Source organism: Cariama cristata, unplaced genomic scaffold (genome assembly GCF_000690535.1).
Source record: "Cariama cristata isolate BGI_N322 unplaced genomic scaffold, ASM69053v1 scaffold24058, whole genome shotgun sequence".
Lineage (NCBI taxonomy): Eukaryota > Metazoa > Chordata > Aves > Cariamiformes > Cariamidae > Cariama > Cariama cristata.
The window spans coordinates 20,612-34,367 of record NW_009633267.1 but is presented as its reverse complement, the minus strand read 5'-3'; the positions used below and the strand labels follow the sequence as shown (position 1 = coordinate 34,367).

At 39.5% G+C, this 13,756-nt stretch overlaps 1 protein-coding gene across 2 annotated transcripts; it reads left to right on the top strand.

Annotated features, from left to right (window-relative positions):
* The first annotated feature begins 318 nt into the window (after positions 1-318).
* On the top strand, positions 319-10,347 carry TLDC1 (TBC/LysM-associated domain containing 1). 2 transcript variants are annotated; one of them, XM_009706706.1, is made up of 8 exons: positions 319-372; positions 1,417-1,593; positions 4,311-4,541; positions 5,296-5,440; positions 6,086-6,526; positions 7,811-7,929; positions 8,966-9,145; positions 10,186-10,347. In XM_009706706.1, the coding sequence occupies exons 1-8, from the start codon at positions 319-321 to the stop codon at positions 10,312-10,314; spliced, it is 1,476 nt and encodes a 491-aa protein (XP_009705008.1). In that variant the 3' UTR covers positions 10,315-10,347. The 2 variants fall into 2 exon arrangements, with proteins under 2 accessions (XP_009705008.1, XP_009705009.1); XM_009706707.1 differs by lacking the exon at positions 319-372 and having other exon boundaries at positions 1,426-1,572; positions 4,326-4,541.
* Positions 10,348-13,756: the final 3,409 nt, after the last annotated feature.

The following is a 13,756-nucleotide window of genomic DNA, read 5'->3' as shown; positions in this document are numbered from 1 at the left end:
GGGAACCTCTCCCCGCTTGTGCTTCCCCGGGCTGAGGGAGAGGGGTCAAGGACCCCCTTTCTCCAGGGGTTCGCTGCTTAAATTCATAACGCCTTCACGGTTTGTCTTCAGGTTACAGTCTTTTCTATTGACCCTTTGGTGTTTACCTCACGATTGACCTCTTCCTCACAGGCAAACGAGGCTTTTGGACCTGTACTGTTCGGTGAAGGTAAAGAAGCCCAACCCAGCTCTTATGTACAGTTGTTTATCAAAGTCGGTATCAGTTAATGACAGAAAGATTGGATTGGGCTAAACAAAGGGTCCTTCCGAGGCTGTGTGATGGGCCTGTCTGCAAAAGGAGATTTCCGTGGAACTGGGAATCCTAAACCAAAAGTGAGGTCCCAGAAAGGATGTGGAATTTATGGAAAGAAAACCACAAAAGGATGCTTTATTCTGCTTGTCATCTTTTTCATATTGTCACCCCAGGAGTGTGTCTACCCCCAGTAGATGAGAAGGCTCTTGACTGTGGTGACCGTCATTGCAGTCGTGGTGGAATTTGGGATTTCAGGCCCTCCCGTGGCACTGTTAGGTCCGTATCATGCGGCTCCAGGGAGAAGGCCCGAACCTGTGGCCCAAACAACACTAAAAAATGAGTCTCTGTAATGCAGATGAATCCTGGAACAGTGAGAAACATCATAGCTGTACCATTAAATGTGTAAAACAAACAAACCCCAAACCAGCACCCCCCCTGCCAAGCTTAATTCTGTGGGTACCAGCTCTTAGTAATTTGTTTACTTCATATGAAGCTGTGTGTTTTTCATGGGTCTTGAGTCATCCTCCTAAATGTTTTTGTTACTGTGTTTCTTGGCAGCTTTTTGAATTATTTTTGTATTGCGTCATTAGAAAAAAACATTTTTATGTCACCTTCAGAGACTTTACAGTGGTGGTGTTTTAGTGCCACATCTTATTAGCAGGCTTAGCTTCAGTCCATTAATGCATCAGAACGATGTAGCATAATCCATCATAAATAATCCATAATCAGGCTATTCCCTTCATGTTGCTGATGTATTCCAGCTGACAGACTTGTGGTCACTTTGTATGAGCTAATTTAATCATTAGATCATATTGGTTTTTCCATTTGATAAGACCTGAATGAGGTTTGAATTGGTAGACAGGGTGGTTTTAGCAAAGAGCTGGCGGACTGTCATTTTTTAAAATACAGTTACTGGTCATGGGTGTTCTTCAAGTTCACTAAGTCTTAGTGAATACAGAGACTAAACGGTAGTTGTAATAGTTTCCTAGAAGGCTAGTGACTTGCTCTTCTTGTAAAACTTGCACTGGTATGTTAGTCTGTTTGATATGTCTTTTGTTGCCATTGTGATACCTTTCTGTGTTTACTGTTGTTTTTTTTTTTAAATTCCTTTTCCTTTGCCTCAGGTTGAAAAGATGGGAAATACAGAAAGCAATGCCTATCAGAATCACGTTTCCAGATTTCTTCCTGAGGAGCAGTCTGACATTGATGGAGTATTCGATACCTTATCAGGATCGAGTGGCGCAGCTGGAACAAAAAATGGCAAATCTACAAAGAAAACTGTGACCCTGGCAGCACTACAGGCAAGACAATCTGTTATTCCTCATATATCTGGGATGTAGTACATTGAACATTATTCCAGAAAGAAACTAAAGACGTGGCAATAGTTACTTTTTAAGGATTGCTTGTCTCTAATACTTAGTATTTTGGGGCAGGTTAGATATTTAACTTTTTATTACAGTTTAACATGAGTAGTGACTTTCAGGTTTGTATTTATCTCTTAAATTATACCCTTGGGTCAATTTGCAGCTTTTGTAATTCTGAGCTAACTTGGAATGTATGAAAATATTTTCACTGAAACCTGAAAAATGGGAAGAATATTCTTCCCCCTGGAGTCTATAGTGTGTGATTATTTACAGGTTTTTTTGAGAAGCTATCACAAAGTCAGTTTGTATTTGGTTATCTCTTTCTCCCTCAATTGCATCAGTGTCTCTAATCTTTTCACTTGCATTAAAATGAGAATTCAATTTTGCTTGATTAAGCTGTGGCTCCCTGTTTTAGCTAATTAACATACATTATGCTTTCTGATTAACTTTGCATTCATTTTCTAATCAAGAAAGAAGAGGAAAATGATTTGTTGCAACACTTGATAACTTCAATGAGGCAGAAACCAAGAGGCCAAATGAATGTAGTATTAAAGGTGTATTTTTGTATATGTTAGTTAATGAAATCAAATTAAAACTCGACGAAAGAAGCAAGTTATTTTAAGGTATTTGGCAATGCATTTGCATACAGACCAGCTTTTTAGCCTTCCTTCAGGCTGGCTGTTGATGAGCTATCACCAGTTTGGAAACAGTGGTGCTGCTGCCCAGCTTTCCAGCCCTAGTACATCCAAGAACTTGGGTCTTGGTGTGTGTTGTTTGATTGGGACCTGGAAGAAATTAACTTTCTAGCTTTGCCCTTAGATCAGTGTGACGTTTGATGAACGTTTGTCTTTTCCCTTCCTGCCTTTTTGTTTGCCAACTTAGATTAAAATCTTTTGAAAGACTGCCTGTAGGTGCCTAATTCCTTAGTGCAGGGACTATTGCAATGACTTGCCTGCCTCACAGGTGTCTATACTCATGCCTGAGCTAGATTGATATGTGGCAGATTTGATCTACCAGCAGTTTGGTAACATTGACAAGGCACCAAGCATTACTGCATGTACTCTGCTTAGGCTCAGTGCTGTACTAGTAGGAAACTACATGGCTTCTGGACCAGAGCAGGCTGCACTGCATAGCTTGGAAAGCAGGCAGAGCAGGTATCTCTAGATACTTTCTGGAAGCTATTTAAGACAAGGATTCTAAACTGTCAGAGGTGAGTTTGTTAGATGTTTATTAAAGATTCAGTTTTTACAGTCCTCCTTTTTTGCACCCCAGGTCTACTCATTGGAACAACTATAAGGATAACAAAACAGTGCAACAAAGTGGTGGGTGGGAAAGGGTAGGGAGTAGGTAGGTAATACTGCAGTGTGACTAAAAAGCCCTTGAATATAGTGTTTTTAATTATGTTCCCTGCTACTTGTCCTAATTCAGGCTCATGTAGCACTTTTAGAAAGCCTGTTAAAGACAGCTGTACTCCCTGTGACCTTCCCTCCCTCAATATGAAACACTCTAATGTGCAAGACTCTGGCTGCTAATTCTGCTTCTACTGAAATCAACGGGAGTTTTACCACTGACGTCAACAAAAGCAGTATAGCACTTGCCATATTGGATCTCATCTCATATGCACGGGAACAGCCATTACCGTCAAATAGGAACGGCCCTGGTGGCTTCGGCAGGAGTGGTATTGAGCCAGGGATAGATTGGTAATAGCAGCTCCACTGAGTAGAGCTGGAGTGCTTTTACGCAGGTGGAGCTCCATTGATTTCAGCATAGTCCCCGCTGGGCTACACTCCTGTTTGTAAGAGTTGAGTCAGGTGTTCAGCATGTTATGCACAGTGCTTCGCACAGTGAAGACACTATGTAATCATGTCCTAGTGTATGGATGTATCTTAGATGGTTTATTTTAAACTGTGTAACTATCTTGAACACTGTGAAAGTTTCTTGAATCTGCAGTCAGATCTTTCCCGCAGTGTTGTGGTGTATGATGATGGATACCAGTTAGAGTTCAGTTGAAAGGGCCAGTCATGCAATTTAGATGAACAAGTTTTTATTTTGACTGTCTGAACATCAGGGATGCCTTATAAAAATCAGGTGATCTCCATTTTGTTCAGTGCTTGAATTAGATGTTGCTATGCAGAGGGAAACTTCTCAGAATTGTTTCTATGTGTGTATGTCGGGTTAAACACATTGCCTGCATTATCTTGAAGCTGAAACTGAGATGTGGAAAAAACTTCACTTTCTCTTTGTTTTTAAGTATCTGTGAGCTCCACTATCAAAAGCAGAGTTAAAACACAATTTTACATGTTGGTCTGGCAGAGTTGTAAACCTTTACAACAGAGTTATCATACAGAAATCCTTTGCTAATATCCCGTTAACACTTTAAAGTCTTGTTGTATTTTTTTTTAAAGTCCATGGCTTTTGTAGAAAACCAGCATCAACTTAAATCACTAAATAATATTGGAAAGGAGATATTATAAAAATAGAATTTTTTTTTTCCTCTTGGAAAACCAGTCCTTTGACAAAAGTTTGTTGCTGATAGCAGATACTTGGCATTGAAATCCTTCATTCACAGTGGTATACCTCAGCACAGATTAGCTGGAATATGTTAGTTATTCTTCATTTGTAAAATACATTCTTTGCTATTTTTCTCATTGTAGGCATATACACGGGAGCCATTACCAGAGCAAATGACTGTTCGGTTATACAACGGAATGAGAAGTATTGACCTGACCGGGAAATCATCTGGGCTGAGCGAACAGATTTCTAAGGAGCAGTTTGTAATTTTTATGTCAAACCTCTTAAAGGGGAATGCAGATGAGAAGATTTCCATAATAATGAGAATGATCTCCAAGACAGAAGGGCCTGTGAAGGGCAAACAAATCCAAGAGGTAAACAGGCAGTTAAATTTGTGTTGGGGGTACAGTAAGAGAACAGAGATGGTAGGCAATTTGAAGGTAACCTTTAGAGTGCAAGATTCACAACAGGAATTCCTGACTTTTGTATTTTTTTAATCTCCTTACCACTAACTTGCTGATCTGGGACAAACAGTGTAGACAAACCAGGTTATATGGGGTGACCATCTCAGCTGCGGGCTTTTCCATGCTGACTTGCCTACTTTGAGAACCAGGATCTGGATTTTCTGGAGCGCAATGACTGTTTTGTCTGATGGTTCATGGGCTTACTCTGAACGGTGCAGAGACTGGCTATATTTAAGAACCAGCAAGGGTTGTGGTGTGGCTGGTGCTTCTGGGAGCTGAGCAAAATGCTTTCTAGAGCTTTAGTTGCAGGATAGATGTGTGAATCAAGTAATTCCAAAGTGGAAAAGTGGGATCTCACAAACCAGTAGTTCACTAGCAGCTCCTACCACTGCAAAATTTGGACCTCCCCTCCCTGTTTCATGCCATATTTAATGGAGATGCTTTGTGAAGTAACATTTACAAAATGTCTTGAAAAAGGGTGCTTTTCAAGACCTGTGACACTGAAATAGCATTTCTGTTATTTCTCAGTCGTCATGAGAAGAGATGTTTCTGCCATTGGGATTACAGCATCAGTACTGCTTGACTTTATTTTCAGAAAGTCCTTTGAAGCTCTTGGCAATTTTATTAAAGAAATGCCAAAATGGTGATGCTTTAACCTTTTCAGTTCACAGAGGATCTGATCATGTCTGTAGTCCATGTACTGAGCTACAGGAAGGAACTGAAAGGTTGGAATTTGGAGAATACTAGGGATTCTGCAAGTGGAGTAAAGGCTCTGGCTTCTCAGCTGCTATCAGAATTGAAGCTTGCAGGTAAGCAGCACTGAGGCAGTATATCCCAGAATGGCACAGAACGCATGTAATCGTTGATCGCACAGGAATTTTTCTCTTCAGGTCACATCGTTGAATTTAAATGGTGAGACCAGTATTTCAAACCTAGTGCTTTGCGAATGACTTGGGAATTTTATTTATTTTGCCTTACCGTCTTTCTCCACTAAATTCAGCAGAGCTTTGGTTTGAAGTCCCGGTTTAAGTGGACATGCAAAACTATTTGTCATGAAACATGTGTATTTTACAAATACCTGACTTGCAGGTGACAGGTGTTTAGATGCATGTGCATATATTTATGACTGTGTGTCCTTTTACAAAGCATAGGTTTATCCTTGCACTGTTGTAATAATAGATTGTGCTGTCTTGCAAAGAACATCTCATAAGTTGTAACTAGGAGTCTATGTTTCTTAATCATGACAGCCCAATCATTGGATGTCACAGGCACACGTTTCTCAGTTCTGTGGATGTATGTGCTTAATGCACTTGACACTTGACTGTTGCTGGCTCCTTTCTCATGTGGTTTCATGTTCATTAAAATAATGGAATATTGTATTTACACTTAAAAATCAACTGATTATTTTCCAGACTGGGAGACTTACTACTGTTCCTGTGTGTTTTATTACTTAGATGCGACAAAACCTGGGAGTCCTCAGCTGATGGAGGTGAATTTTGATCAAAGTGTCATTGAGGATTGGGTGTACAGAGTTCCACAGATCTCAGTTTTCCTCAGTGTTGTTATCAGGCAAGGCCTCCACGTTCTCCATTCTCTCCCAGACCAAACCAAAGACATACTCAACCTAGTTCCAGGCTGCAAAGGCATCAGAGGAAGAGGAGTTGTCAGCCTCTTTGACATCCCATCCATCATATACATCAACTCCCATCTGCCTGCAGAGCTACAGCACAAGTGGCAGCTTTTATTTTCTTCTAGGCTTCATGGAGAAAGCTTTTCGCAGTTATGTGGGCATATAGTGAACAAAGGTCCTTGCATAGTGATTCTAAAGGACTTAGATGGTTATATCTTTGGTGGGTTTGCGTCTCACTCCTGGGAGGTGAAGCCACAGTTTCAAGGTAAAACTCACTTTTCTTTTTCTAGTGTCTCATGGCTGAGGTATACATTGCCTATTCTGTACAGGTACAAGAATCCCACCCATTTAATGGATACTGTCATTCTATTTTCATGACATGCGGTATTTCTTATACTGCCAAGTGTATTTTCCTGTGGCAAAAATAACACTAATTTTGGAAAAATATAAAATACATGCTAAGTTATTCTTGCTGTGTAGCCAGTCAGGCATACTACCGATTAATGTTTATAGTTTGTCTGTTATTTGCCAGACTTTTAGAATTGCAGGAATTAATTGATCATGGACCAAGTTTTCTTTTCAGTGAAATCTATCAACCCCTGTAGCTGCACAGGTGGAAAATGAAACAAAAATGAAGGAAACAGAGCATAGACGATGAATTAGAGTTCAAATCAGATATCCAGCAGATGGCAATCTTCCATCTCAGAACAGCTGAGCCAAACACCAGGTTAAACCTCCTGTTGCCATTTGTGCACTGTCTTTGTTTCCCTTTTAAAATCCAGCAGCGAAAGGGTCCTTTGGACAAGCTAAACTCTTTGTTCCCTTGAAACCTCTGGGGAGAAGAGGGGGGGTTGTTTGTAACTTTAGAAAGAACTTTTGTGATGGCTTTCTGAAAAAAACTATGGACTCTGGATAATCTGTCCTGGTGGGAATCCTCACTTTTGTTACATTAAAAATTCAATTCCTATACTTAATTAGTATTTGATAATTACCACTTCAGTCAGTTAATATAATGTTATGTTACATTGTTACACAACACTTTCCTTGTATTTTTTCCCGATAGAATAACACATATAGCGTACTAGGCAGTCACACCACAGGTCCCTCTGCATACCAAACTGGGCATAATGAAAGTTGTGCTTTAAATCATTGACCCTAAACTGATCTATATATCACTATAGTCAGAACTAAGGGTATCTGCGCTCATATCGGTTTGTATGGGTCTAACGGTTGGCCAGTTTTAGGTGATACAATGCAAGCCTGTGATAGGTGTACCCTTACATCGTAATGTAATGTACTAGTCATGCCTCTGACTCTGCCCTTGGTCACAGCCATATAATCACACTGATTTCTGTGACCCTGCACAGAGTTAAGTGAGAATAAACAATAGGTCTAGATCTTGATGAGAGATAGATATTGGCTTTCTGAGATTGCAGCTGCTGTCTTTGATTTATTCAGCTGCACTTCTTCAATATTTTTTTCCTATCCTATTTGTAGGCAAGTTAGTGCTTGGCCGGTTGTCTGACCTCAGATGCTTTTCTGTTCACAGGTGACAACAGATGCTTTCTGTTTTCTGTTTCCCCCTCTCTTGCTGTATACACGTACACAGGGTATAATGACCACTACATGTATTTGAACCATGGCCAACAAACAATGCCAAATGGACTTGTAAGTATTAAGACATGACAATTTGGAAATTGGATTTGTGGCTGGAGTTCGGAAGTGTTTCGTGTTTTTCACTTCTGTTACTGTGAGCAGATTGATGTCACTTGCTACTCTCTGAGGAAATGTGACTACTCTCTGAAGGACATAAATGGAATTTATTTATGTCTGACCCAAGTAGGTGGGCTTTATGTAGGTTAGATTTATGGAGGTTCTGGGAAGAAATCTTTTTGCCAAGTTTGGTTATCACGGAAGCCCCTCTAGCAGTCCTCCCTGTTGTCTGGAAGAACTGACTGCACGTATCCACATCACTGAAGCAGCGCAAGCTAGCCGATCTGTGTAATTGAGGATCCTTACACTGGCTGTTCACTGCCACACTAACTGCTTTTTAAATTATGGAAGGCTGAGAAAGCCCAACAGAATTAGAGTACAAGAGTTGCATGCAGGCTGCTGCTGTTGTGTGATTACAGTGGTGGCAGAAGCTCCTTTTACTCAAGTTCAAAAATGAGCTCTCTAGCTGCAGAGGAGTTTCTGCAGAGCTACAACACACCACCTGTTTTGAAAAGTGCTTTACAGTTTTGTAGCATTGTGTGCCCATAACTTTGGGAATTGCAGCAGTCTGGAGTAGATGTGCTCTAAAGAAAGCAAACAATATCAAATTACATTATTTGTTTCTGTAGATACTTTTCTAAACAGAAAAGAGGCAGCAAAACTAAGCACTTTCACTCTGTTTAAAATGGAACTGTTAGTCAATAAACAGTGAGCTATATTTCTGGCACAATATGCAGTTGAAGTGCTTGCAGATACTGGTATGCTGTAAAGCATAGAGAGAGGGCAGTATCACTCAGGTAAATTCTTGTTTGTCTTCAGGAATGCTAGATTTGAGTACAGAAGCCCAGGTTCACACAGAATACCCTTTTTCACCTACCTGTACAAGTGTGGCATAAATACTGAAACCAGCAATTTATACTCTAGGTTTCGTAACGTGCCCAGTCTGTTTGACATGTGTAGCAAGTGTTTAGTGTGCTGCTTTGGTTCACAGGGTATGGGTGGACAACATGGGTACTTCGGACTCTGGATAGACAGTGACTACGGGAAGGGACACAGTAAAGCAAAACCTCGATGTACCACCTACAACAGTCCCCAGCTGTCAGCGAAAGAGGATTTCACACTGGATGCCATGGAAGTTTGGGCAGTGGGAGACCTCCCTGAAAGTACAGGGGTAGGTGAACCTGTGAAATTGTGTCCTGATTGGAATGGAAGATGCGAATGCAAAACTTACAGTTGCAGTTTTCTGATTAAATACTGTCTCTCCATTGTAGTGAATAATGTTTTCTTTAACTGGCCCTATGGTGCCATATTTTGTAGCAAGCAAATGGCAAAACAGTAGTGGAATTATTGAGGGTGCCAACAAGAAAGAACAGCAGAAGCCATGAGACGATGGGGTCAGAAGAGCAGTACTTTATTCTGAATTTCCAAAAGCTTTTCTGATATTGAGAAATGGTCTCCAGGAGGAACCTCCTTGGAGGGGTTCAGTAAAACCCCGTGTTTGTAAAATAGAAGGAAGGCACTGGAAGCTCACAAGTAAAGCCTAATCTATAGTTCAGGAAGAGAACCCAAAAGATTTCCTTATCAGTCACTTTAAATTTACTGTTGTTTTACAGTAAATTTATGTGAATATATTTATGCTAGTCTTTCTGCACTTGGTTTATTTCTGGGAATGAGTAGGAGACTGGAAAGAAGTCTCCTCTGTCCCTGTAATTTATTCTCTTATTAAACTGTCTGGTCTGCACAGTTCGGTGGTGTTTTTTTCATGCTAAGTGTTTCTTTTCATACTAAATTCATCTGCCTTGTCTCTTCACTGGACATGTAACTCTAAATAGAAACAGAACAAATGGTTTACAAAATATGTTGAATTGTACTTGAATCTCTTCTTTAAAAAAAAAGTTCACATCTGCACTTCAAACCAAAGTCAGGTTAACCAGGATGTTCTGGCTGGCTTGTAACCTGGATAAACTTTAAATAGTTCACTGTCATCTTAGGAAAAGTTTATGACTATTTCGTGTAACTGGAGCAATAAAAATCATTTGATGCATCCCAGTGCATCTTAAATGCCTTACTTGGAAAGTATGTATGCTTCATTGTGACAAGCTTGCAAACCAGATTACTTGTGGACTTTTGAGTATGTCTCTTTCTTGTAGCCTGATACTGATTCATTCATAATGACATTTTAAATTGACTGTATTTTCTTCTGTTTTGCAGACAAAAGGTAAAAAGAGTATCCTGGATGTAGATCCTGAGACTCAGGCCTTACTAGAAATGGCTGGAAAAAGTCGTCAGAGTGAAGGTCTACGAGAACCCATTGAAGAGGATGATGACAATGATAACTAAAAGAATCGCAGTAACATGAAAAACCTTTTTTTTTTTTGCTCCTGGTTGTTAATGTTCCTTGGACAGAATATTTTTTTCCTCTTTTTTTTCCCCTTACATTTACCTAATTATCTGGGACTAAGCTTGAGCCTCGTACTTATGTAATATTTAGGTCCAATACAATATCCTGCCTGAAGGGTTTTGTTTGAGGACAGAAAAATTAACTGGGTACTAAATCATTAAACATCTCTAAGTTCTAGCTGCATATGAATTTGCTAGCATTCCCGATAGATCCTGTCTGCATACAGAATTAAAAACAAAAAGAATTTATTGACAGTACGGCTTACTGACTTGGCAAATTGCTATGTGTTTATATAAAGACTGTTCAAGGCACATATTTATTTGCATGCAATGAAATTAGCCAGCGACGCTTGCAAATTGTAACGATGTCTTACATTGGTAAACATAGAATAGTCCACGTGATTCCATAGGAAGGATGCTATTAATTTGCATTGCTCCAGGTAAAGCATTAAATTTCATGTTTTCTAAGTCAGATTTTCAGCAAGTGAATCTATATGGGTTGTAAGATGTCCAGAATGTGATGTATACAGCATCTGTTTTTATAATACTATGCTGCACCTTAGTGCATTTCACTTAAGAGGTTTCTGCAGAAATTTACCTATTGCTTTTTAAACTTAGTAGAACAGAACCGTTGGAGTCATTCAGCCATATTTATACTAAGAATGGTCCATACCTCCCCTGGAAATTCTCTAGGGAAGGTACCTGCTTTAGAAGCCTCACTTGAGACTGGAGTAAAAGATCAGGCTGTAAAAAGGATTAAGTAAGAAGCATCCATAGTTAATTGGGATAAACAGTATCTGCAGATACCTTGTTAAAGGGAAAAAAAAAAATCAGGGTTATGTCTGTAACGTGTTTAAAGAAACTGTTGTACACTTTATTTCCACATAATTAATCATTACTGTATTATGGAAAAAAATGTCCATGGTGTGAAATGTAGTCGGTTGGGGTTTTTGCTCTGTTTTGTTTGCTGTTCACCAGTCAATGCCAGTTTTGTCAGGGCTCTTACACTCAGGACTTTTTCTACTTGAATCTGTTCACATCTATAAGTAATTGTTAGTTTGACCTTGCTAATTCTATCTGTAATTAACTTGTCAAAAAGAACCCTAATTTCTACCAGGGACTGTCATTTCTAACTCAGCAAATTGTGTTTGGTTATTAGTGTGTATGATTGTTACTCCTTCTCCTCCTAAGGAAAAGGACTGTATCAAATCCCCTTTGTCCTAGCATGAGTTTGTCTTCCGTGCAGCTTAGAGAAAAAAATGTGTTGTAGCAGTCTATAAAATTACTGCGATCCTGATCGTGTGGCCTTCCTTCAAATTCTCTCCCTTAGCCTTTTCTTGTATGTGGTCTTTTTTCTTTTCCACCCGGTATTTTTCATAGGGAGCCAGATTTGAATATTCTGAGTAATCTGCACTTGTGCCTTAATGTAGGTCCCATTTTTAAAAATTTTATTAAACACTATGAATTTAGCCTTGGAAGGAGCACGTAAAGAAATCACTCCAGCCAAACATCCTAGAACTCAACTGTACATTTCATATGCTTCCTGAACTAATGATTGGGGCATATATGCTATTTGTTCCAGTACAGAGTGTGCTGTGAAAGGCCTGAGCTAATGTCCTTTTGTTTTGTATTTGATTAAATAAACCAGATAGTCTCCCAAGTTTCTAACAAGTAGGAAAAAATGTAAGCATTACTTCTATGTAATTTTCTTCTCTGTATATTTTAATAAGAATTTTAAATGGTACAAAGTAGGGAGTGCTATATAGACAGCAAGTAAGTACATGATGCTCTCTGTAAGTAAGTGTGGTGATGCTGGCTTTTGTTTTAACATTCTCAAACTCCCACCGTCAGTCTCAGAGGTATTCTTTACTTAGGCACTGACTGAGCATACTAAATACTTGAAGTAGATGGCATACAGGAATGACACATAGTAAAATTTCTGCAGTTAGACATAAACAACTAGAATTTCTTTTCCTTCTGTTACAAGGCAGAGACTTTGTGGACTGAAACCATTTGCAAGGATTTTAAAAAAAACAGTGAGCAAATGCCTTTGGAAACTGTATCTGGGCAGGGTGAATTACAGAAAGCTACTCTTCACCAAATATATTTCAGTGGCAGGTTTTCTTTGATTTAACGTAAGTATCACTATAGCTCAGGCATTGTAGGCTATGAATCCAAAATGTAGTCCTGTTTAAACATTATCATGTGAAGATCAGCATAACATTTTGATCTCTGTAATTGCGGTTTTTGACAAGTTTGTATGTGACTCTGCAGCTTCACTTTGAAATGAAGGTATTAAGCTGGAGCAAGAAGAAAACTGACACTATGGCACTTTTAGCAAATGTATCAGTGACACATTATTTATTAGGACAGTACTGATCCAACCAGCAGATGGGATTATTCAAAATTGTTCTTTAAATATAAAAGATTGGCTTGGAAGAGACTCGATTTCTTTTTCTCCCCCTGAACCTAATGGTTAAGCAATCTGTGCTTTGTGTTCATGCATCTAAAAATATCCAGAAAGCGTTTGTCAGCAGTGGGCTTAGCTATGACCTCAACATCTCTCAGTCACTTTTATGCAGCTGTTGATCCAACTACAAAGCTTAACATCCCTGCTAGGTACGTGAGTCATCTTTTTTCTCGTGCGCTTGTGAAAGTGAGTCCCTTCCCCATTCAATCCATCCGCTACTGCGCATCAGATCAGATCAGCCTTCCGCTTTGCTCCTATTAGTCGCGTAGGTACAAAAGAAATCATTGCAGTGGTCGGCAAAAGCTGACAGCCGAGGGTTGGCACTTCAGCTCTCGACTCTTTGCTTGACATCTTCCCACAGTTTCCTCAAGAGTCTTGCTGAAGCAAGGCTAGATATCTGGGAATCTAGAAACACCATAGGTTGACTATAGGAAAAGAAGTGCTAGTGAAGGCAGGTCTTTACCATTCTTCTAATTTAATATAAAAGGACGGGTCTAAATCAAGAGTCTCATTCAGATACTTGTCAGTAACATTTTAAAAAGTAGATTTTATTAATAAAAATCATTTTGATTTAAATAAATAAAATTTCCATTTATGCACAATAGATTTTTCTGTACAGGTGTGAAACTCTGTTATTTTGCCTGGGACTATCACAGCGTTCTTGACATGTAGATCAATGCTATAAAAATATACCTGATCTTGGTTTAAAACGAGAGCTGCTCTGGGGGTTTCTGTAGACAGCTTAAATGGCTTAGGTAGGGCGTGTAGAAGGAACAGACTGGCGTAAGAAGGGCTCTCGGTACAGATTCACTTGGGTCTCTTCACAAAGGATGCGTGGCGTCAGAAGATGGAGCACGTGAATTATCCAGCATCACAGCTGCATTCCAAGTATATCTTTAGAGGATGTTTGCA